The sequence below is a fragment of the Dermacentor silvarum genome, chromosome 1 (genome assembly GCF_013339745.2).
Source record: "Dermacentor silvarum isolate Dsil-2018 chromosome 1, BIME_Dsil_1.4, whole genome shotgun sequence".
NCBI lineage: Eukaryota > Metazoa > Arthropoda > Arachnida > Ixodida > Ixodidae > Dermacentor > Dermacentor silvarum.
Window position 1 is genome coordinate 412,399,446 of NC_051154.1, and position 25,488 is coordinate 412,424,933.

At 45.0% G+C, this 25,488-nt stretch overlaps 1 protein-coding gene across 1 annotated transcript in view; it reads right to left on the reverse strand.

Annotated features, from left to right (window-relative positions):
* Nucleotides 1–25,488, reverse strand: part of LOC119447252 (cytochrome P450 4V2) — a 249,406-nt gene that overhangs the window by 90,615 nt on the left and 133,303 nt on the right. The window contains exons 5-7 of the mRNA XM_037711486.2: nt 8,233–8,302; nt 4,805–4,931; nt 2,914–3,129 (exon numbers count right to left, since the gene is read on the reverse strand). Of these exons, the coding sequence (XP_037567414.1) occupies nt 2,914–3,129; nt 4,805–4,931; nt 8,233–8,302 (413 nt within the window). The remainder of the gene's footprint in view (nt 1–2,913; nt 3,130–4,804; nt 4,932–8,232; nt 8,303–25,488) is intronic.

Sequence of the window (25,488 nt, forward strand, 5' to 3'; positions counted from 1 at the left end):
AGCGAAAATTGGCGATAAGGAGTATTCATGGCAATGTCTAGTTGTCCTTGTAGTAAAATGTTTTATACAATTTGGAAGTATTCACTTAGTTTTCCCTGCAAGACAATTTTGAAGAAAACGAAGACGACTAATTTTCCGGCGAGCCTCGAGAGTCGGCACATGGTACTTCTGCATCAATAAGGATGGCGAATCTTGCCTTCTATATCTCCCAAAAATAAATCTGATTGCCTTTCTTTGGACTCTTTCGAGTTGCATAACATCTTTCTTAAAATGAGGATCCCAAACTTCGGCAGCATACTCTAGTTTTGACCGAATACATGTATTGTAAGCTAACATTTTGGTACCGACTGGAGCATGTTTAAGTTTTCTTTTAAGGAACCATAGCTTCCTCCGGGCTGATGAAACAATGTCCAATATATGCTCTGACCAAGCAAGCTTATTAGTTAGAGTCACGCCTAAGTACTTACATTGGGAAACTTCTAATACAGGCTGGTTATGGAGTTCCTAAGAAAAAGAACTGGGACATTTTTTCTTTGTGACACGTAAAATTACAGTTTTCTCCGAATTCAATGCCATACCCCAATGCATACACCAATCATCGATTGCCAAAAGAGTTTTTTGCAACAAGAAATGATCATTTGTGGATGATATTTTCTTAAAAACAGCACAGTCATCAGCAAACATTCTTATGGATACATCATGAGGCACTACATCCACCAAATCATTAACATAAAGGAGAAACAACAGCGGACCTAAAACACTCCCTTGTGGAACGCCCGAGGTAACAGACAGCGCTCCAGACGGACAATGATCAATTTCCACAAACTGCTTTCTATCGGCTAGGTACGAGGCAATCCACTGAATAATGTACAAAGGTAACCCTATACACTCTAATTTATACAATAATTTTCCATGAGGCACTCTATCGAAGGCTTTCGATAAGTCTAAAAACAGGAATGTCAGTCTGACCGGACTGGTCAAGTACGCTCGATATCTCGTGTACTGTCGAGATAAGCTTTTCATAATCTATGAAAGCCATATAGAGAGGTTGACTGTACTCCGCAGATTTCTCGATTACCTGATTGATGACATGAATATGATCCATCGTAGAATATCCCTGCCTGAAGCCAGCCTGTTCTCTTGGTTGGCTGAAGTCAAGTGTTGCCCTGATTCTATTGGAAATTATGTTGGTGAATATTTTATACAATACTGAAAGCAAGCTAATGGGTTTATAATTCTTCAATTCTTTAACGTCTCCCTTCTTATGGATAAGTATAATGTTGACGTTCTTCCAGCTCTCTGGTACACTTGAAGTTGTTACGCATTGCGTATAAAGGGCCGCAAGCTTTTCAAGCATGACATCTCCTCCATATTTGATTAAATTTACTGTTATTCCATCTTCTCCAGCAGCTTTTCCTCTGGTCATGTCTTTCAAGGTCCTTCTAACTTCATGGCTAGTCATAGAAGGAACCTCTGTATCCGGTTCATCACTATTTCGAATGAAAGTAGCTTGGCTGTTTTGGGCACTGTACAGGTCAGTACAGAATTTTTCGGCTGCTTTTACTATGTCATCGAAATTGCTGATGATATTACCATGCTTATCTTTCAGTGCATGCATCTTGCCTTGTCCGATGCCAAGCTTTCTTCTTACTGATTTAATGCTGCTTCCGTATTTTACGGCTTCCTCAATCTTCCCCACGTTATAATTTCGAATATCCCTTACTTTCTTCTTGTTGATCAGTTTTGACAGTTCAGCGAATTCTATCTGATCTCTTGAGTTGGACACTTTCATGTGTTGTCGTGTCTTTATTAGGTCCTTTGTTTCTTGGGAGAGCTTACCTACTGGTTGCCTTGGTGCCCTTCCTCCCACTTCAATTGCTGCGTCTGAGATCAACCTAGTTACGGTTTCATTCATTAGCTCTATGTTGTTTTTATCTTCATTTTCTAAACCTGCATGTTTTTTTGTTTTTTTTTTGCGAGCACCGGCCTGAATTGGTATGCTTTTAACCTTACTGCCTCTATAGGTTGGCCTGTTTCCTCTTAATTTCACTCTTTCTCTCTTCAAATTGACAGAAATCATAGAGAAGTTGATGAATTAGGTCTATATATGCAATTAGGCGGAATGCAAAAATAATCTGAGTATCTCCAAGCGACGGCAAAGAACATTACTTTGGTTCTGTCCACCGACGTGGCATGATAGTTGGGACACCCTGTATATTGTCCTTTTGCAATAACGGCACTGTTGCTAGTCATCGCTTGCGTTGTCTTCTCGCTCTATCGATTGTACTTCGGAAGCCATGTACAGGTATTCTAGCTCCATTATCGAAGCTTTGTTACTAAAGCAACGTCCCGGATTCTTTACCCAAGTAAATAGCTATTCTGGCTTTCACACGGAATTTACGACATTTTATAGAATTGTCACCCATATGTTTCAACAAGATATGTTGTAAATGAAACAAGTGTGACCTGTTGATTATTTACTGAACCCATGAGGCCCTAGTGCGTACCATGCGGCAATGCAGTGAATGCTTCCACCAGCGCAAGAAAACCTGTCATCGGAAATTTCCACGCGGCTGAGGGACACTCTTAAGAACGTACTAAAAGACCCAGATGACTACGCAAAAAATTTCATTTAAATATTTAAGGCAGTGAAGCAAAGGGGTAATGAAATAATAATAGCGAATAAAGCCTCGATAAATTCCTAAACGTGTGTGAAGCCTGCTAGTTAGGTGGGATACTAGGTTATTTACATTTGTGACATGTTGTAAAATAGGGCAATGAACCCCGTCGTTAGGATCATGCTGCCGTCCACTGGTTACGACCGGTTCTAAAGTTTGACAGCCTTGCGCCTGTTCCGAAGGTGTCGCCGGGATGAAACAATACAGCGCCATTTATTTCTGACGTTTGCCTTACCTCGAACATGAAAGTGTCCACTTCTTCTCGAATGTCCTCATCTGTCAAGGACGAGTCTACCTGTATGCTGTAACAGAGTAGAATGTCGATGAAGTTCAACCGTGTTCGCGTCGAGTGGCCGCCGGGGCCTCGGTCGCCTGTCAACAGGGAACGCGGCTGGGCCTTCGCTTCATCGGTGATCTGTTGCGACAATTCTCCTCTTCTTTTGGCGATAACCTGGCAATAAGAGATAGCGCGTCCTTTTGTCAGAAGCAGCGCTTACAAAACAACGGTATGCTTATGCCGGCTATTAGAGTTTTGTCAACGTTAACAGAATCTTTAAAAATTGCCTGCAGCATATATCGCAAATCTACTAATTCAGCTGGATTACTCGAAGAGGCGGACATTACTTGCCCAGAAAACAAAAATGCATAAGGTAATAATTAACAAAATCTCACTATCAACTTTATAAGTAATTATTTAGCCCATGTAGTACAATTTATAAATTCAAGCTCGCGATTTGTCAAGGCAAACGCACACTCAGAATGAATTTTGAAACTAGCACCAGTTTTCAGGTAAGCACTGTCACACTTGCCATGACAGTTGCACGATTTCAGCTTCTTTCCTGACAAAACGCCTCTTTATGCATTGAGTGTCCACAACTAGAACCTCCTTAACTATATCATCGATAGATATTGTCGCTGACTTTGAGAATATGCATTTGTTGAAATTGGTGTCATCCTGAGAATTCGTTCCATGCAGATGGATATGACTTGCGAACTCGTTCGCTAAAAGTGAAAGCAGGAGGCGTAATGTAATTAGTTTAAATGTTATTCAGCTAAAGTTTGTTAATTTGTAAACTATTCGTTACAATTTATCGTTAAATTATCGTCGGCGTTAATAATCCAGCTCAAGGAATAGAATTGTTCTACATGCCACGGTTGATTTTTCCAATTTCATTCACCGATATAAAAGACGCCCAAATGTTTCAAGAGCAACAAAAAGCACGCATTCGAGAGTAGCGCCATGTGCTCATGCCACAGGTGCCACCCCAGCTGGAAGAAATGGGTCGCTCATTTCGGGTCACATCCGCTCATCAATATCGCATCACTGGCCGCACGCGCGCATCACTTGTGAGCCCCTCGCCCCGTTATGGAGCTGCACGACTCCATAAAAAAATAAAAGAAAAGAAAAGAAAAAGAAAGAGCACACGCGGTAACGCCGAGGTACTGTGCTCAGCGATTGAAACGCGCTACTCGGACAACATGGCGGCCGGCCCTTTTTTACACCACCGGTGGACGCTGACATTGAGATGATGCTTTTTGTTTCACATGAATGTGAGAATTTTTTTATGCATCGCAACTGCTTTCGGCCCTCTCAAGGATCACCCAGCGATCACCTGTGGCTCAACAAGCGCCGGCCGCCATACTGTCTGTGTATCGCGTTTCACTTGCCAGGCACTGTACATCGCGAGATACACACAGTGTGGTTTGACTCGGAGCGGAGTGCTTCGGTATCTGAAACGCTTCGGCAAAAGCAGTGGCTCTTAAGTTGGAGAAGTAGAGGAAACATGTCCGCTGTTTGCAATTCACTGTCGTGCCATGGCCCAGAGCGCCCGTGGTTATCACGTGCTGTTATGCAACGAACCGTTCAGTTATTTGCACACCGCTCAGCAGCCGTTATTCCGGGATAGTCGCAACAGTCAATAATAAGACGAATGCAAAAGGACGCATATCAATACAAATACGGCCCCAGGGTGTTAAAAGTTTAGAAATCTGTTTAGAATTCAATTTCTCGAAAAGCGCCAGCACCAACGGTAGCAATTACAAGAGCTGTGTGTGTCTAAGCTTCGAAGCACGTTTGCACTGCACTTGAGCGCGTTGCGATTTTTTCGCAGTTGTTTCTTGCTTACCCTTTTGGTGAAATCGTGAATTTCTGATACGTGCTTGCGATATTCTCTTCCTTCTTCTGTTTTATAATACAACGAATCAAAGAAAAACCAGGGAGCCTGTGAACGGCTCACAACTTTTTCTGCTACCCTGAAACAAAGAAAAGGCTGCGTATGATTATCCGAGAGGCTTTCGAAAACAGCACTTAAATCACAGTATTGAGCTTACAGAATTAGGTGACGGAAGGTGCTTATTTTCCTACACCTGTATGCGTGTTGCAAAAGAGTCTCAGAAGTCTGCGGCCGCCTATTTTGTGTCCACTGCAGGACGAAGGCGATCTCCAGTGACCTCTGTCTTGCGTTATCTGACCTCATACGCGTATTATGCCTACGTGTCCCCCAATTACAACACACCACATTCTTTGCCGTCCCCAACTGCGAATTTGTTCTCTTGGCCCCCATTCCGTAACTCTTATGGACCATCTACGCGGTGCATTCCACACCCGGCCCAACGCCATTTTTTCCTCTCAATGTCATTTACAATATCGGTCATCCTCGTTTGCTCTCTAATCCACACCACTCTCTTACTGTCTCCTAACGTTGGGCCCAACATTTATCTATTCCACACCGCTGACTACGTGGTCCTTAAGTCCGCCTGGTTCCCTTTTTAATAATGTCCAAGTTTGTACTTCATATGTTAGTGCTTCATGTGCTAGTGTTTCAAGGATAGAGGTAAGCTGCCTGTCGTGATTCATCAATTCCTGCCATATGCGCTTCAACCTATTTTTATTCTACTGTAAATTTTATTCTCTTATTCAGGGTTGCACGTGAGGGATTGCCAAAGATATACGTACTCTTGTAGATTCTAGAGGCTGACTGCCAGTCACGAATTCTCGTTTTCTTTCCAGGTCATTACCTTTGTCTTGTGCATATCAACCTTCAAAACAACTCTTACACTTTCTCAGCTAAGGTGATCAATAATTTGTAGCAAGTCACTTCCTCGACAATGCCATCTACAAAGCACAAGTTGCTGAGACGTTACCCGTTCATCCAAATAGCTAGTCCTTAATCCCAGTATAACAGCTTCAATATTTCTGGTGTGCAGTGAATAGAATGTAAGAAATTGTCTCCTTGCCTGACCCCTTTCTTGATAAGGATTTTTTCGCTTTTCTTTGGAAGAAATACTCGTGCCGACGTGCACTTATCCTAATACCTTCCTTTTACATAAGGATCTACCCCGATACTCATCCTGATGCTTCTTGCCGCGAGTGTGGCGCGATAGCCGCGTTAGAACACATGCTCTGGCAGTGTTAGGTGGGATGCGGCCCTCTGCAGCCCGCGTCTGGCTGACCAACTCTGGGCTGTCCAGCAGTCCTGCGATGCGACCGAGGGCCTTGGCCTGTCGGTTCCTACGTGGGAGTGGCCTGCTTCATGATGAGTCACGATCTGCAGGGCTTTAATAAATGTGGAAACGATTCAACACAGCTTTCAGGACGCGAACACCAGAAGAGAAGGAGACGGACACACGCTGTGTCCGTCTACTTCTCTTCTGGTGTTCGCGTCCTGAAGGCTGGGTTTAATCGTTTCCACAAGTATGTACCAACAGGCCCAGCAACAGACTCTTCTACGCTTTATTAAAGTTTATTTCATCCCTCCATTTGCTAAAGTATTCACGTAAGTTTTCTGTACTCATTGGCTACGCAATGCCTCCATGACTGATGGTATCTCTGCTGAATCAAGCGCCTGTTAATAATATATGAAGGCCGCATACAGAGGTTGGTTATACTGCGCATATTTTTCAATTACCTGATTGAAAAGGCGGATGTCATTCAAAGTTAAAAATGTCTTCCTAAAGCCAACCTGTTCTGTAAGCTGTTTGAAGTGAAGTGTTGCCCTGATTTTATTGAAAATTAATGCGGTGAATATTCTGTACAATAATGAAAGCAAGGTAGCGTGCCTATAGTTCAATTGTTTACCGTCTGCCTGTTTATGGATTCAAAGGACGTTGTCATCCATCGCTACATTCCCATTCAGCTGTCAGCTGCACTTGAAGCCATTAGGTATTGCGAATAAAACGTCGCCAACTTTTCTCAGAGGACATTGCCTCCATCTTTCATTTACTCACTATTATTGATGCATCAAATGGCCCATTGAGCGAAAAAGTATGCGTCTGTCACAGCGAAACGGCGCCTAAATTGCCAGTGGCTGTGGCGCGACGTCACGAGCTCGCCTCGACGGAACAGAGCGGGCGAATCGGAACACTTGCTGCCGCAATACCGCGCCCGGTGATGCGTGGGCGAGAGGGCATCGTCGCGACGCCACGTCACCAGCGTGCCTCGACGGAACAGATACGGCGACGCGACGCCGCGGGTCGAGATGGGTTGTCGTCGGCGAGGCCGTCGCATGACGCGCGCGTGCGGGTGCCGCCGTCTCGTGCTCGGAAGCTAGCGTGCGGGCCGTATCTCTCTTTCTCTAAACACCACTGGGCTAAGCTGCTGTGCGCGCCATGCCGGCCTTGGTGGTCGCTGCTGCTTCCTGGGTCTCTCGTCGTGCAGGACGTCGGTGGCATACGACTTCCTTGATTTCTCAGCAATATCGTCCAAAGGAATCCGGTCTACGGCCAACACGCCAACGAAGAAACTGTACAAAAAAACTAACCCGCTCCAATTTAATCGCTAAACTCGATAACCCACCCCGCAGCAAAACTTGAAAACAATACTCGCAGCGCAAAATTCGAAGGACCACTCAGCGGTGTTCAATCGGACATTATTGCTTCGCATTCACAACTCAAGAATTGGTTAGGTGTTCTCGGATTTTTTACATTCTCTCCTGTCACTTTTCCTCGGGACATAACTCCCAAAGACCTTGTAACATCATCGCTACACATACATGTAACTTATGTTTCCTGTTTCTTAATACGTCCAAACGTATTCACGTGGCTGCTTTCAGTAGTGTATGATTTATCATATAATGTCAATGCTTATTTCCTCGAAATGGCTGATGATATTTGACATGTCGCGCGCCTAGGCGATAAGGCGTCACAGCTAGGCATGCGCTGTGGTGGCGGCGCAGCGTTATCACCTTTTGGTTGTGCTTGAAAGAGCCTGCATTCAAGCTGGCGTGTGCTTTCATTACTGTAACATTGAACCGGGCAGTTCGCCCGTTGCTGTTAAGTTGATGGCTAAATAAAGCCGCATTGTTTTCGCTCCACCGTTGCGCTGTCCTTCCGTCAGACACGACAATATTGCCCTGCTTATCTTTCACGGTTTACAATGCTGTATGTCGAACGCCAAGCTTCTTCTTACAGATTTCGCCAAGAAAGTTATGTGTACCACTGACGCACCATTTCGCCTTCCTGTCAATTGGACGATCCGGTGCACCATAATCGTGGCATGCAAAGCCAGCGAAAATTATTTAAAGTTATGTTAAACAAAGCGAAGAATAATACATACGATGTCACGTTCTGGACATACTTTCGGCATCCGGAGTCCTGCATCGGGTTCGAGAAGCCCATAATAGTTTCTGAAAAGCGTTTATAAGATCATGATTACATATAGGGTCACTGAAGAAAGGTTCAGCTGAAGGTGGCGAATTCCATCGACATCGACCAATAGGGAGCGAAGTAGGGAACCAACAAGTGGCCAGAGCAAAGGCAATTTTTATTTAATCGCAGTGAACCACGGCAAATGTGCAGGCAAAATATTTCATTTCCATCGATATCAATTGCTTCGTAAATACATTCTCCCAGTTCACGCCACTACCTTATTAAATTGCACAAAAGCTACATGATGTGGATAATATTTCTCTATCTTCGCTCGGCTCCACTGTACACCGTAAACCGACTTATACTCTTAAATATGTTTTACGGTGCCTATAACACCCTTAAGCTCTAAAAAAAAAGCCATTTCGAGAAACAAAAACGCCCATACAATGGGTTCTCGGAGTTGTCATAACACCTCTTTATCTGAAAGATGCAAAGTATGCCATTACACCCATTGCTTAGGTGCCATGTATGCATGCGCTATTCATTTCTTCACCTTGCGATTCCTGTGAATAATCACCAGGCTTAACATGCAGCTACAATTAATCACTATACTGTAATCCACTCTAATAGATAATAGAACAGAGGGGGGACCCTCGCTTCATTTAGAGAGAAATGGCGATGTCTCCTGTTCACGTCCTTAAATAGGATAATTTTCCTTCCTCTAGCATGAAAGACACGGTTGCTCCCTTTCGAAAGCAACATACCGACGCCAGGCACGCGAAGCGATGGATGCTCACAAACTGCGCTCATTCTGGCCTCTGAAACACCTTGCCCGTCGTGAGGCTTATTGTACGTTATGCATGATATTGGCAAATAGAAAAAAAAACAGTGCCGCTATGCTTGCCGTATTGCATCCGAATGCCAGTAGGACACGCAGATAAGTTACGTAAACAGCCTTCACATACAAGATGCATTCTTCCCACAAACTCAACATAAACAACGTGCTCAGCGCTATCTGATTAGTATTACCATACTGCAACGGTCCGGACGCAGCAGCACGATATCAAATATATCTTATACACACCACAGGGCAACCACAACACGCGTAGCACGGCACATTTTCAAACACTTCCCGCGCTGTCTGCGCACATAATACCCTCTACTAACCGGCCTATATAGCCCCGATGTTTCGACACACAGCGTAATGCCGGCGAGTGCAACAATTTTCTGCGTGTTTAACCAATAAATCTCGACAGAATGTTTGTTTGGATATTCAGATAACACGCTCCTCAAATACACACAGACCTGTTAATATTTAACCCCCTTACATCGAAAGCCTTACGACTTGCGATTTCAAATTGTCAGCATGGTGGCGACGACATGTATAAAGATTAGATGTTTTGACAGCCCATACCCCGCTTAGCACGAAAAGAGTGTTTTAGGTGAACGATACACCCTTACGAAAACGAAAGGTTGTTTTCATAATGAAAACATCGTTACAACCACGTTCTTGAAAATTATGTTAGGATTTTTGTGCTCGAAACCGTCTTAAGTGTGCAAAGTGGTTTACAGTGTAGCCATTTTGTCCTGCGTATTAGGCTTCGGTTTCTTATTACACTTTGTTATAAATGAGAGGTTCATAAAAGAGCCAATAAAAAAACTATCCCTGCGGCCATGTTCCGTGAGCATCTATTTCATTTTCTAATGTTTCCGCCCGTGTCATTGGCTGATATGTAGCTCGGACGCAGCCGTTAACGCTATAATTTGGCACTCGGCTCGACAATTGATAACAAAGATTGCAGGATGAAACGTCTCAAAATACAGGCATCGCTGATAAGGTCCAAAGGACTTCAAGTTGTGCCGCCTTCGATGTTCCCTTGCTCCTTTCGCGCTGAATCTCAAAGGTTGGCACATTTATTATTATAATAAGCAGTCTGGCAGCAACATTCGCTTCTCCGAAACATCCAAAACAGCTCGCATGTCATCACGCCTGGAAGTGCGCCAGCTCCTAGATTTTCACCCACGTTCTTCACTGGTTATCTGGTCTCAGATGTCTTGCCGCTATTTTGCTGGTGTCGCTCATTCGCTGTCTGACCAGCACTTCAGACAACGATTCCTTAGTAGGTTCCAGGGATTAGCATCTCCTAAATTTAACTTCACAATTAGGGCTTCATCACGCTGCTTAAAGCAGTAAAACTATGATAAAAAAGTCGCAGTGTCGCCCGAAAGGCGAAGCACCAATTGCGATAGCAAATTAGTACAGATCTACACAGAGTAAGGATAGTAGTTTTGTCGGCAGCATAAAATTAGACACATTCGCTTACTAACTGAATTAACACGCATGGTGTCAGCGCGCACAAGCAAACATGAATAGATCACACTCGATGACCGCAGACAACCACTGTCAAAACGCTGGCGTGAGCAAGCGCGGCTAACAGCAGCGAGCGAAGGTTCGTGCGGTCTATCGCTACAAAGGAAACTGAGCGGCGAAACCACAGCGCATACAAAGGTAAGAGCCGTGTGGAGATTGCTTTCAAGATACGGTACGCGCGACAGCTCGCAGCCGTGCAAAGTTCTGTTGCTGCCAGAGTATAGAAGCCGCACCTCATCCCTCCCATGCTGCCTTCCCACTCTCCTCCTTTCGCATGGGAGATTGAGTCGCCAGTTCCGCATGCGCCCAGTCGCAAGATACACATTTGGTGCCGCAGCTAAACATCGCCTTGCCTCCCTCCCTCCCATCGCCCCAAGGCCTTTCGCACGATGGAAGGCGCCGCGTTTGCTCTCCGCCAAGCGTTCGCTCGATGTGAAAGCGCGCGTCCCTGGCGCGCTTTCACTCGCACATACAGCATACGGCGCGCGGCGACGAATTTATCCCCTTTGGACTTTATACGGAACCTCACGGTGACGGCGACGGCAGAAATCCACTTGGAGTGTCCATGTAATTGCCATCGGAATAAAAAGTATAGGTACTACATTGTTATGCTCGCTTTTTACATTATAGTGCACCATCCAGAAGCTGAACCCTGTGAGCCAGTGCTTTTAAAATGGCTTATCTAGTGACCCACGTAAAAAAATATTTTGTTTCAAAAATGCAAAGTTTCTGGGACGTCCTAGGTTTTATTAGTGTTCTATCGCCAGGAAAAGTATGACACCACACAGAGAGGAACTGGAGGGATCCGCGTGTTTATGTTCTGGCGCCGCTATCACGCCTACTTTTGTGACCGACAGCGGGGACGTAGCTGGAGACGAGGGAGGCTATTGGGGACTTAGCCTCCCCTCCCCCCTGAAATTTTGTCTAGCCGACAAAGTTCGGTGACCAGAACAAGCACATGTGTTGCAGAACATCCTAAGCTTTTGTTTTTACAATGTGGGAACAGTTCGCCCCCTCTGTCAGCACCACAGCAGGAACATCAAGTTGTTGACCCTATCATCATCATCTGCCTATATTTATGTCAACCGCAAGACGAACGCTTCTCCCTGTGATCTCCAATTACCCCTGTCTTGCGCTAGGTGATTTCAACTTGCGCCTGCAAATTTCCTAACTTCATCAACCCCCCTAATTTTTTGCTGTCCTCGACTGCGCTATCCCTTCTCGTGGTATCCATTCTGTAACTCTAATGGTCCACCAGTTATCCATTCTATGCATTACATGGCCTGCCCAGGTCCATTTTTTCTCCCAATGTTAATTAGAATATCGGCTATTCCCGTTTGCTCCTGATCCACACCGGTCTCTTCCTGTCTCTTAACGTTAGGCCTAACATTTTTCGTTCCATTGCTCTTTGTGCGGTCCTTAACTTGTTCTCGAGCTTCGTTGTTAACCTCCAAGTTTCTGCCCCATATGTTAGCACTGGAAGAATGCAATGATTGTACACTTTTCTTTTCAACGACAGTGGTAAGCTCCCAGTCAGGATTTGGTAATGCCTGCCGCATGCACTCCAACCCAATTTTATTCTTCTGTAAATTTCTTTCTCGTGATCAGGGTCCCCTGTGAGTAATTGACCTAGATAAACGTACTGCTTTACAGACTCTAGAGGCTGACTGGCGATCCTGAATTCTTGTTCCCTTGACAGGCTATTAAACATTACCTTTGTCTTCTGCATATGAATCTTCAACCCCACTCTTACGCTTTCTCGGTTAAGGTCCTTAATCATTTGTTGTAATTCGATCCCATTGTTGCTGAATAGCACAATGTTATCTGCGAACCGAAGGTTGCCGAGATATTCGCTGTTGATCATCACTCCTAATCCTTCCCAGTCTAAGAGCTTGAATACTTCTTCTAAGCATGCAGTGAATAGCATTGGAGGGATTGTGTCTCCTTGCCTGACCTCTTTCTTGATAGGTAACTTTCTACTTTTCTTGTGGAGAACCAAGGTAGCTGTGGAATCCTTGTAGATATTTCCCAAGATATACACGTATGCCTCTTGTACTCCTTAATAATGCAATGCCTCTATGACTGCGGGTATCTCTACTGAATCAAACGCCTTTTCTTTATCTATGAAAACCATATAGAGCGGCTGATTTCTCTATTACCTGATTGATGACATGTATATGATCCATCGTAGAATATCCCTTCCTGAAGCCAGCCTGTTCTCTAAGTTGATTGAAATCAAGTGTTGCCCTGATTCTATTGGAAATTATGTTGGTGAATATTTTATACAATACTGAAAGCAAGCTAATGGGTTTATAATTCTTCAATTCTTTAACGTCTCCCTCCTTATGGATTAGTATAATGTTGGCGTTCTTCCAGCTCTCTGGTTCACTTGAAGTTGTGAGGCATTGCGTATAATAAGGGCCGCAAGCTTTTCAAGCATGATATCTCCTCCATAATTGATTAAATTTACTGTTATTCCATCTTCTCCAGCAACTTTTCCTCTGGTCATGTCTTTCAAGGTCCTTCTAACTTCATCGCTAGTTATAGAAGGAGCCTCTGTATCCTGTTCATCACTATTTCGAATGAAAGAAGCTTGGCTGCTCTGGGCACTGTACAGAGGAAGCAGGACTGTTCTATTTCGCCATGATCGTGACAGGAGTTTGGGGCGTAGGCAAGTACTAGCTTCATTCTATACCTCCTATTCAGCTTTATTACGACGATTGCTGCCCTCTTATTATTGCTGTAGAATTCATCAATATTGCCCGCTATGTCCTCGTGGACTAGAAATCTTAACCCGAATTCTCTCTTATCTGGAAGACCTCTGTCACAGAGGACGTGGCCGTTAGCCAGCACTGTATAAGCCTCACCAGTTCTTCTAACCTCACTAAGACCAATAATATGCCAGGCAATACCTGATAATTCCTCCAATAGCCCTGCTAAGTTATCCTCAATCGAGAGGGTGCGCTTGTTGAACGTTGCCAGGTTTAGTTTCCATTGGCGGCCTGTCCGGATCCAGAGATTCTAAGCACCCTCAGTCCTCAGTGGTGCTCCGCAGCCACTGGGGACTGAGGGCCATAGGTAAATTGCAGGAGTCATGAGGGAGGTAGTGGCCGAATACTGCACCAGGGAGGCCAATTCCTGTTCTGGTGAAGGAGTGACTTTGTTGAAGCTTACTGGGCCTTCCTAATTAGATTGCACCTTGACTAGTATAGCCCCACTAGCGCTCGGCAATATTTTTTTTTGCTGGTGTCAGGCGCCACTCCCTGCCTGAAAATGTAGTGGAGTGGAGGAGGATTTGCACTTACGGCCTTCAGATTTGAAGCCCGGTGTTCTAGCTCTGCTTCAGGCCACCACTGAACCCTATCACAAGGAACCAACACAACCTGCTCAGAAACATGTCGCCTTACTCAGACACTTCCCCACAGATGTTAGGGAAGCCATTTGTCACGCTAGAAATATACTCACGCAAAGTTCACCAGCTCGCTATTGACATCTACCTTAACCGGCACACCTTTCATCATTAATTGTCCCGTGTGCACAGCCGAGTGAACTTTGTATGTTTCGCGTTCCTGCAGGTGCTCGCTTTTTTGCGTTTCGACCATTACGAGGAAAGTGTACTTGACCAAATTATTTCGGCTGAAGAAATCGCGGCGTTTAGGGAACATTCTCGTGATAATGTTACCTTATCTGTAATACTTACTGAAATACACAGCTTCGTATCGAAGCGGGAGCTCGTGTTCGACATTGTTTCATCATCTTCTAGCAATATACGTATTCTAACAAACTTAGCTACATAGCGATATCTGCGGCGTCCAAGTTTTAAGTGATTTGTCGTGCTTTATACTTTATCGAAAAGGCCGTCAACAAGCAAGCGCTGGTGGTTATAGCGGTGAACGAGCAACTATCATGCTGAATAATCCACATCGATACATATATCCACATGTTACGACTAATTTGCCGCGCCGGAACGCGAGCAGTCATGTAAGGCGTCTGTTACACGCCCCCTTAAAGTACCCCCCGACTATCCCTGCAAAGGTAACAATACCTAAGCAGTCTTACGACAGCACAAAACACAGATATTCTTCCGTTTGGCAATTTTACTTACTATAGTATCGACTTGCAAAACCAGATACCTTTAACAAGCGACCCAGAACGAATACCTTTTATGTTTGTCTTAACTTTGCTTTATCGCTGCTAATATCTGAACCAACGCGTGTCGCGCACTACTGGGTGAACGATTTAGATTTGATACCAGCCATGAAACCTGACTGTGTGTCAAGCATAACATATCTGAGGGACATAATCGACCACAAAGTTGTTCACGTACCTTTTAACTTTGCTCCACTGGTAAGGGGATATTTATGAAAAAAAAAACATTTGTCTTTACGACAAGGCCTATTACAGAGAAATTACCAATGAGCTAGTCGCTTTCCTTGCTTTATTCTAAACTGCCTTTGCTAATAGTTCGGTGCAGAAAAATTGATGGTGTTTTAAGAGCAAAATACCCATATACCGATATGTCGTTTCCACGCTAATAAGGACTATCGATAGTTTAACAAATCACTGAAACGACTAAAGAAGTTAAAAGAGGCAATTTAGTAGCTGCAAAACTTAGGCAGAACGTAAGTATGCGGGAAAAATAATGCGCAGCGACGCCGACTGTCACGCAGCGATACCAAACGCTAAGTACTACTTTTTTTCACGATGACCTTCCGAATATGGTAACAGTTATTCCGCAGCAATTAGGGCACATTTGTATACCAAAATGGCAATGCGTATTCTTTGGGTGCCTCTCACGAGGCAGCCCCCTCACTAGCGCCAGCCGGGACGGCGACAGAGCCTGACGCGACTTTGGCGAGCAAGCAAAGTCGAGTCGACATGAACTGCAGCATTCCTTGGAAGCGGTACCGACCGTGAGGCCCATGACCCTGACCGTCACAGCGAGCAATGAGCCAGTGTAGACGACTTACGTGGAAACAGCCCTGTTTCCAGATTGTCTCATCGTTGCTTCGTAGGCGGGTTCGAAGGTTGGACATCAGAGGCGGAATCCAGCAAAGTGGGGCGACCATGGGCGTAGTGCTGGGAACAGTACGACTCCTCTGATTGGCCGCAACAAAGGAATCCAATTCCCTTGTGTTGGGAACTAGTGAAAAAGTCACATGTCTGCGCGCACACGCAGCAGAGTCAGAGCGTAAGCTGGAGATGTGGCCCCATAGGAGTTTATTTTTTTTTTTTTGCTCCAAGCACTACAGGGTCTTCGCGGCGAAGTCTCTTCGCGGACACCTTTGGTGAAATGAGATGTGTGCTGACATGTGCTCAGACATGTAGCGATCAGACATGTAATGTGCTCATTGGCATGTGCTCATACATGTAGGGATCAGACATGTAATGTGCTCCGGCATGGAGTGTGCTCTCATATCTGCAGCCAGTTGTGTAAATATGTAAAATAAAGTCGTTTCTAGTTTTATTTCAACCTCCCGCCCTCATCTACTCGCCAACAAGCAACTCTCGGCGATAGAAACGGACGATGGAATGGGTCCGCTTAGCCAGCTTAGCGGGACGCCCCGTTATTGCGCGGACCAGCTACGATGTTTTAGGTCCGCACATGCTGTCGCGTTCCTCTCGGCCAATTTACGCAATCTTTATTACAGAATTCACGCACTGAAAACGCTCATACATTCTTGCACCACAGAAGTGGATGATGATGATATGTGGTGTTTAATGGCGCAAGGGCCAAGTGTGACCAAAGAGCGCCAAGGCAGTAATGATCAGTACGCAATGAACAAATGGTTCGTGTGACGTGGCTGTATAGAGGCCTAAAATTCAGAGCTATAAAGTGCTTCAAATATATAGGAGTTAAAAATACGATAGTGAATGACGTCGTATATGTTATGAGCATGAGATGTTCAACAAGGTTCTGTCTGAATGCTTAACATGTATTTAAAAATGAAAAAGTGATGGTTGATAATGAGTAGCATAACAGCATCACCAGGTACCTTGAATACAGGGGCCCAGAGGCATGTGCTATAACAAAGGTTGACATCGCAACAGTGGCCTGTCGAATTTTTTTGGGAGAAAACATTGAGTGTACGAAATTCATTTAAGAAAGCTAAAACGGACTTCATATCAAATAGTGGTTCTCTGCCTAGAAACAGTGCCAGGTGAAGTGGTATACACTGCCTATATACTAAGGGGAAGTGTCTTTTTCTCTCGGCCTGTGTTTCGCGTCATTCCAGTAGGACATGCTGAACACTGAGTGTCTCCCCACATCTACCACACATTGAATGTTCACCGCCAGTCCACAAAAAACTATGTCTACCATAAGTGTGCCCTATTCTGAGACTACAGAATAGGACATTACTTCGTCTTGAGTTGGTCAGTGATGGCCAATACCCTAAATGTGGCTTAACCATGTGGAGCTTATTAAGAATTTCAGCGTCACACTTATGCGGCCCGTAGGTTCTCAGTTTGTTCCGCAAATATGGCTTTAGGTCTATAAGTGGAACAGCTATGGATGTGTTGCAAGATTTTGTATCTAAGGAAGTGGCCATTCGGTCTGCTAGCACATTACCTTCAATACCTCCGTGTCCAAGCACCCAGCATACTGTTACATGTTGGCCAGAGGCATAAATAGTACACATGAGCGAGAAGAGTTCTGCAATTACTGGATTTCTGTGTTTGCAGCATGACATCAATGTTTTAACGACGCTTAATGAGTGTGTATATATGACCGCCTTATGTAGTTTTAACTCCTTGATGTGTTTCGCAGCGGACTATAGTGCATGCGCCTCTGCTGTAAACATGCTTTTGTGAGGGTGAAGAACATCGGACTCCGAATAGGTTGGGCCGACGGCTGCATATGATACGCCGGCATGCGGTTTAGAAGCATCTGTGTCATATTCTGGACACGAGTATTTAAATTGTAACTCTAGAAAATGGATATGAATGTTGGCCTCTGGAGCCTGCTTTGTTACCTCCACAAATGACGTGTCGCAGTCAGTGATGTGCCACAACCACGGTGGTAACGGCTTAGCAGGAGCCATTAGGCAATTTTCGAGAAGCGGAACGTCCATATCTTCGCTCAGCCTCCTCGCATGGAGCGAGAATGGCTCTCTCGCGGCAAGCTTGTTATGAAAAAGTGTGGCAGAGGTCATATCGTCGATGGTGGGATAACAAGGATGGTCTTTATCAGTATATGTACTTTCAGAAAGTAATTAAAAGTCAAATATGACCGTTGTAGATGAAGTGACCATTCGCTAGATTCGACATAGAGCCTTTGAACAGGGCTTGTCCTGAAGGCACCGGTAGCGAGGCGGATACCAAGATGATGCACAGGGTCCAGCATCTTGAGAGCACTGGGGGTAGCAGAGTGATACACTACGTCGCCGTAGTGTATCACTCTGCAAACTGCCATTGTGCAAGGCCCCCGTAGAGAATCATGAGGCATTTCCTGTTGCTACCTCATGTTGTGTGTGACAGTTTTTCAGGATGCCCATTGTTTTCAGGCACTTAGCTTTGATATACTTGATGTGAGGAATGAAATTAAGTTTTGAGTCGAGTTTAATGCCTAAAAATTTAAATTAAATTACAGGGTTTTATGTGTAAAAACCACGGTCTGATTATGAGGCACGCCATGGTGGGGGACTCCGGGAATTTTGACCACATGGGGTTCTTTGACGTTCACCTAAATCTAAGTACACGGGTGTTTTCGCATTTCGCCCCCATCGAAATACGGCCGCCGTGGCCGGGATTCGATCCCGCGACCTCGTGCTCAGCAGCCTAACACCATAGCCACTTAGCAGCCACGGCGGGTAATGCCTAAAAATTTATGTTCAGTGTTGACTGGTATGTGTTGTCCGTGAAGCATAATATCAGGATCTTGTATTAAGCCTCTCTTTCTAGAGAAAAGTGCACAGGAGCTTTTGAGGGGGTTTAGCTTAAAGCCATTTTCATTTGCCCATTTTGGCACTTTGTTCAGTTCAAGCTGGACGTGACGTTCGCATATTGCAAGGTTAGAAGACTTGAATCCTATCTGCACATTATCGACATATATTGAATAAAACATAGAGGATGAAATGGTCTTGCGAAGGGAATTCATTTTCACAATGAAGACGGTGCAACTAAGCACGCCCCCTTGTGGCCCACCAGTCTCTTGAGTGAAACTTCTGGACAGGGCATAGGTTGCCCGTAAAACAAGCAATCGCAGGGAATCGTGGGGCCCCCCATCTGCTAGCAGCTTCCGGTTCGAGGGATGACGCGGCGGCATCGGCGGCATGCCCGGCGCACGCGTTTTTCTACGCGGTTTCAACTGTCAGTCGTGCGAAGCTTTCCGTTCGCTTTCTCGGCCAGAAATGTCGTAACATTCATGCAGCTGATTTCTAGGTTTCAGTTCACTCTGGACGAGAGGATGACGGGCCAAGAAAGGCAAGTATACGCTTTTATCATAAACGAAGTCTCTTTTCCTTTCGGCATCCTTTTTTGTTTCTGCCAGGTTTAGCTCTACGACATGTGCTGCTGCTTGGACGCACCGTCACTGACTGCTCTGCCTGCGGGTCAGTCAGACAGATGAAAAAGCTATCTTTATCCAATAATTTATCAAGCGTATACAAGCACTAGTTGGAAAATCAGATGCTGAGGCGATGGCTATAGCAGCCTGGTAAATACTGCCCTGTGATTGTCGCAGCAACCGATATCGTCAGTAACGGCGCAGCTAACGTAATTAGAAAATGAAGTGCTGAAAATGTTTGAAAACTGCGCGCTGTCAACGGCATTTCTTGGTGGAAACTCGAGGTTCATTTGAAGTGGTACGTAGTTAGATGTTCTCGCTTTTTTGTCAGCAAGATTTGGAAATGGCCGCACCGACAACATATTACGACTGCTCATTATCTTTATCTATGTTCAAGGAACTAACGTGGGCTAGTTGGTTACGAGTATTATGTATGTATCTGGCTGTGTCCCGTTTAAATTTGCGCCGTAAAACCATGTTTCATAATACCTCTACATGTGCATGCGAGTACTTAAATAGTTATTGTTGCTTGAGTCAATGCTCATCATCATCATCATCAGCCTATTTTATGTTTACTGCAGGACGAAGGCGATCTCCAATTACCCCTGTCTTGCGCTAGCGTATTCCAACTTGCGCCTGCAAATTTCCTAACTTCATCATCCCACCTGGTTTTCTGCCGTCCTCGACTGCGCTTCCCTTCTCTTGGTATACATTCTGTAGCCCTAATGGTCCACCGGTTATCCATCCTACGCATTACATGGGCTGCCCAGCTCCATTCCTTCCGTCAACTAGAATATCGTCTATCACCGTTTGTTCTCTGATCCACACCGCTCTTTCCCTGTCTCTTAACGTTTACTCCTAAGATTTTTCGTTCCATCGCTCTTTGTGCGGTTCTTAACTTGTTCTCAAGCTTCTTTGTTAACCTCCAAGTTTCTGCCCCATAGGTTAGCACCGGTAGAATGCAATGATTGTACACTGCCGTATGCTCTCCAACCCAATTTTATTCTTCTGTAAATTTCTTTCTCGTGATCAGGGTCCCCTGTGAGTAATTGATTACGCAATGCCTCTATGACTGCTGGTATGTTTGCTAAATCAAATGCCGTTTCATAATCTATGAAAGCCATATAGACAGGTTGATTGTACTCCGCAGATTTCTCGATTACCTGATTGATGAGATGGATATGATCCATCGTAGAATATCTCTTCCTGAAGCCAGCCTGTTCTCTTGGTTGGCTGAAGTAAAGTGTTGCCCTGATTCTATTGGAAATTATTTTGGTGAATACTTTAGACAATACTGAAAGCAAGCTAATGGGTCTATAATTGTTCAATTCTTTAACGTCGCCCTTCTTATGGATTAGTATATTGTTGGCGTTCTTTCAGCTCTCTGGTACACTTGAAGTTGTGAGGCATTGCGTATAATGGGCCGCAAGCTTTTCAATTATATCTGCTCCATCCTTGATTAAATCGACTGCTATTCCATCTTCTCTAGCAGCTTTTCCCCTGGACATGTCTTTCACAGCCCTTGTAACTTCATCGCGAACAGGTTACAGAGGCTCCTTCAGAAGGAGCCTCTGTAACCTGTTCGTGACTACTTTGAATGAAAGTACTTTGGCTGTTTTGGGCACTGTACAGGTCAGTATAGAATTCTTCCGCTGCTTTTACTATGTCATCGAAATTGGTGATATTACCATGCTTATCTTTCAGTGCATACATCTTGCCTTGTCCTATGCCAAGCTTTCTTCTTACTGATTTAATGCTGCTTCCATATTTTACGGCTTCCTCAATCTTCCCCACGTTATAATTTCGAATATCCCCTACTTTCTTCTTGTTGATCAGTTTTGACAGTTCAGCGAATTCTATCTGATCTCTTGAGTTGGACATTTTCATGTTTTGTCGTTTCTTTATTATGTCCTTTGTTTCTTGGGAGAGCTTACCTACTGGTTGCCTTGGTGCCTTACCTCCCACTTCAATCGCTGCTCCTGAGATCAACCAAGTTACGGTTTTATTCATTACCTATATGTTGTCTTTATCTTCCTGTTCTAAAGCTGCATATTTGTTTGCAAGCACCAGCCTGAATTGGTCTGCTTTTGCCCTTACTGCCTCTAGGTTGTCCTGTTTCCTCTTGACTAATTTTACTCTCTCTCTTAAAATTGAGAGAAATCCTAGACCTCACTAACCTATGGTCACTGCACTTTACCTTACCTAACACTTCTACATCCTGCACTATGCTTGGATCGGCAGAGCGTATATGAAATCTATTTCATTCCTTGTTTCTCCATTAGGGCTTTTGCAGGTCCACTTCCTGTTGCTGCGCTTCCTGAAGAAGGTATTCATTATTCGGAGCCTATTCCTTTCCGCAAATTCTACTAACATCTCTCCTCTTGCATTCCTAGAATCGATGCCGTAGTTGCCAATTGCTTGCTCACCAACCTGCTTTTTCCCCACTTTTGCATTGAAGTCGCCCATGACTACAGTATACTGAGTTTACACTTTTCTCATTTCTAATTCAATTTCCTCATAAAAATGTTCTATTTCTTTATCATCGTGACTAGAGGTTGGAGCGTAGGCTTGTACTACCTTCAATTTGTACCTCCTATTCAGCTTTATTACGACGACTGCTACCCACTCATTAATGGTGTAGAATTCATCAATGTTGCCCGCTATGTTGTTATGGACTAGAAATCCTACCCCGGATTCTCTCTTATCTGGAAGACCTCTGTAGCAGAGGACGTGGCCGTTAGTCAGCACTGTGTAAGCCTCACCAGTTCTTCTAGCCTTACTAAGGCCAATGATATCCCAGGCAATGCCTCACAATTCTTCAAATTGTCCTGCTAAGCTAGCCTCACTCGATAGGGTGCATGTGTTGAGCGTTGCCAGGTTCAGTTTCCATTGGCGGCCTGTCCGGACCCAGAGATTCTTAGCACCCTCTGCCGCGTAGCAGGTCTGACCGCCGCCTTGGTCAGGTGATCCGCAACCACGGGGGACTGAGGGCCATGGGTTAATTGTCGGAGTCAGGCACCACTCCATGCCTGCAAATTTAGTGGACTGGAGTAGGATTCGAACTTATGACCTTCAGATTTGAAGTTGGGTATTCTACCTCTACTTCACGCCACCGCTAATTGTCGGAGTCATGAGGAGTCATGAGGAGGTAGAATACCAGGCTTCAAATCCGAGTTAATGTTACAGAAAGAAAAATCCTTGGGGAATCATTCCGTGTCGGCCCTTACACAGCTCACCGCCACCTGATAAGTGTCACTGTACGTTCATTTTCTTTTTGTTCACTGATGGCTCACTTTTGGAAGTGGCAGCCATGCCTCTGATGCTTGTGCACAGCTAACTCGGCAAGGGACGCTGCAAGGCAGTAGTTACATGCCTTCACCTTTAAAGCTTGAATTTGAGCAGCCAACGGCTGAACAGTCGATCATAGTTTTGCTAGGCGCCTGCAACCGGTTAATCTTCCAGTGTGACAAAGAAGGAAGTGGTTGTGTTTCCCGGCCTTTTTATTTGTTCACCCTGTTCCACACCTACTCTCATCCTTGTAAGAATTGATATTACATATGTACCTTTGCCAACTATCCCGCATAGCACGTCGACGTATTCTCTTGCCCTGTGATTTTGCCTGCTTGAAATTAATGAGATTCTCCACACTTGGAGAGTCGCGGAGCAGGCCCCAAGCTTTATTTAGTTTTTTCCGTGCCTGTTTACATTCGTCGTTACACCAAGGTATGCGACGCTTATTAGCAAGTCCGTTAGTTTGTTTTATGCATTTTCAGAGGCGTCAATGATTAAACCTGTCAAATATGCCACAGCTTCATCTATATTAAAAGAAACCAAATCATCCAACTGCAAGTACGAAAGATTGAAACAGTTCCCAGTTCGACGAGTCGGTTTTCCATCGAGGAACCTGTCGAGGGCAGCCAGCTGGTTTTGTTAAATTTAAAGCAATATGGAAGTGGTCACTTCCATAAGGGTTTTTTTATGACATTCCAATCAAGGTATGGCATCAGAGTTGGAGAAGCTATGGTTAAGTCTATTGAAGAGTATGTCTTATGTGTCGCGCTATTGAAGCTGGGTTCTTTTTTATTCAGCAGAACCGCACCAGAACATAAAAGGAAGTCTTCTACAGCACGCCCTCTTGCATCGCAGCGCGAGTCCCCTCACAGCATATTATGGGCGTTCAGATCAACTGTTAAAATGAATGGTTCAGGCAGCTGAGTGACAAGTAATTCCAGTTCTGTAAATGGCAAACGATGTTCAGGTGGTACGTACAATGAACAGACTGTCACCAACCTGTCAAACAGTATTGCCCCAACTGATACTGCCTCTAGATTTGTTTGAAGGTGGAGGTGTTGGCAAGCAACTGACCTCTGAGCTATAACAGCCACGCCACCAGGCGCGGTGTGGCCATCATCGCGATCTTTGCGGAATAATGTATAGTGTGTTAGCAAATTTGCATTTGATGTTTTCACGTGTGTTTCCTGAACGCTGAACAGCCTAGGATTAAATTCTTGTATTATTTCCTTGATGTCGTCCAAGTTGTTCAGAATGCCACGGGCATTCCGATGAATAATTTGTGCCGCCATCTTGTTGAAAAGAGGAGCGTTCTGTGTTCAGGTGTGTAGTGTCTTAAGTAATAGGACCGTCGTTTGGCCCCGTTATCGGTTTTTTTGTTCGTTTTAGCGCGCTCTAGAGAGCCACGCCGGTTTTTGAGCACCAAAGATGCCGGTATTGTGTCCATTGCCTCCTGTGAGGCACTGGATGCCCGCACGCGCGGGCTGCTAATTCGTCTTTCAGACCTCGCCTGGTGAGGCGTGGTCTTGAGACCCGACGTCCCTGGGGTAGCCGGTTTCTGCGGCTGGGTAGATGAAGCAGACTTGGCTGCAGCCACCACAGGGGCGGAGAGCGCCACATTCAACGGCTCGCTGTGCGCGGGCCGGGCAGGTGGTGGAGGCCGGTGCGACGCTGCCCCCTGACGCGTCACATCGGAATACGTTGTGCTGTGGAATGGCAAACACCTTTTACGTGCTTCCTTGAAGGAGATATTCTCACGGACAATTAGGGTGATAGTTTCTTTTTTTTTCCAGTTCGGACAAAATCGGGAGTAAGCTGGATGCTCACCATCACAGTTTACACAGTGAGGTGTCCCTTCACAGTTGTCTGAGTCATGACCTTGCACTCCACATTTCGCACATGTGAGTCTACCACGGCAGCTCTGCGAGCCGTGACCAAATCTTTAGCATTGGAAGCATTTTCTTGGAATAGGTTTGTATGGCATGACAGCTATCTTTTTATATCCGGTTTCTATGGTTTGTGACAGCTCGGAAGTGGCAAAGGTCAGGATGAGGTGTTCTGTGGCAATTTCTTTATTGTCTCTTCTGATAACGATGTACGTTTGTTACATTTTGTTCTTTCCAGCCTTCCAATAGTTCGGTTTTGGACAAGTCGGTGAGATCTGGATCAGATACTACTCCGCGAGCTGTGTTCATAGACCGATGAGCTGAAACGGTAACAGGTATATCTCCGAATGCCACAAGCAGGTTTAATTTAATGTGCTGCGCTTTATCACAGATTTCAAGCAGGAGGTCCCCACTCGCCATTTTGGTCACCTTATAACCTGGGCCAAGAGCTTCAATCAGGCCTTTTGGAACAAGAAAAGGAGATACGGCTCTTGCTCGTTTTTCAGTTTTTTCGCTGTGCACAACTTGGAATCGGGAAAGAATTTCTTTCGCTCTGAATTGGTTTAAGATTTCATCGGTGCGTCCCCTCTTGTGAGGTGACGATCAAGTAAACGGGGAAATGCAGGTGTTCCCATATTATGTTGTTAGGATGGATAGTTGGGCGTGTTGGTTATGCACGATCTGAAGTGAAGGCGCGAAAACGACGACGGACGAAGAGAGACCACACACACACAGGGCGCCACTTCCGACGATGTTTAATAAGAAAAAAACGCCACTCATTTATACAGGGAGCGCAATCACAGTTTCTCAGTGCGCATTCGCGTTCAGGTAAAGTAGCTCTTTGCGTGATAGTAATATTGAGGCAGCACATACGCACTTATCACCCGCCTCAATGATCATTTTGGCCTCAATTATTAAACGAACCCTGTTGTCATGGCTTCTGGCAATCACAGCGTAGGCGTAGAATCTGGCTTACATTTGCAGTCTCTACAATGAATTGCCAGGTGGCCCTCTCTCCCAATGTTGACTTTGTCATTATGTTGCCTCAGCCTGTCATTCAGGCACTGCTCGGTTTGGCCCACGCACTTTCTACCGCAATCTAAAGGAATTTCGTAAACTACTACTGCCTGACAATCTATGTATTTGTTGTTGTGTTTTGTGATACAGGCC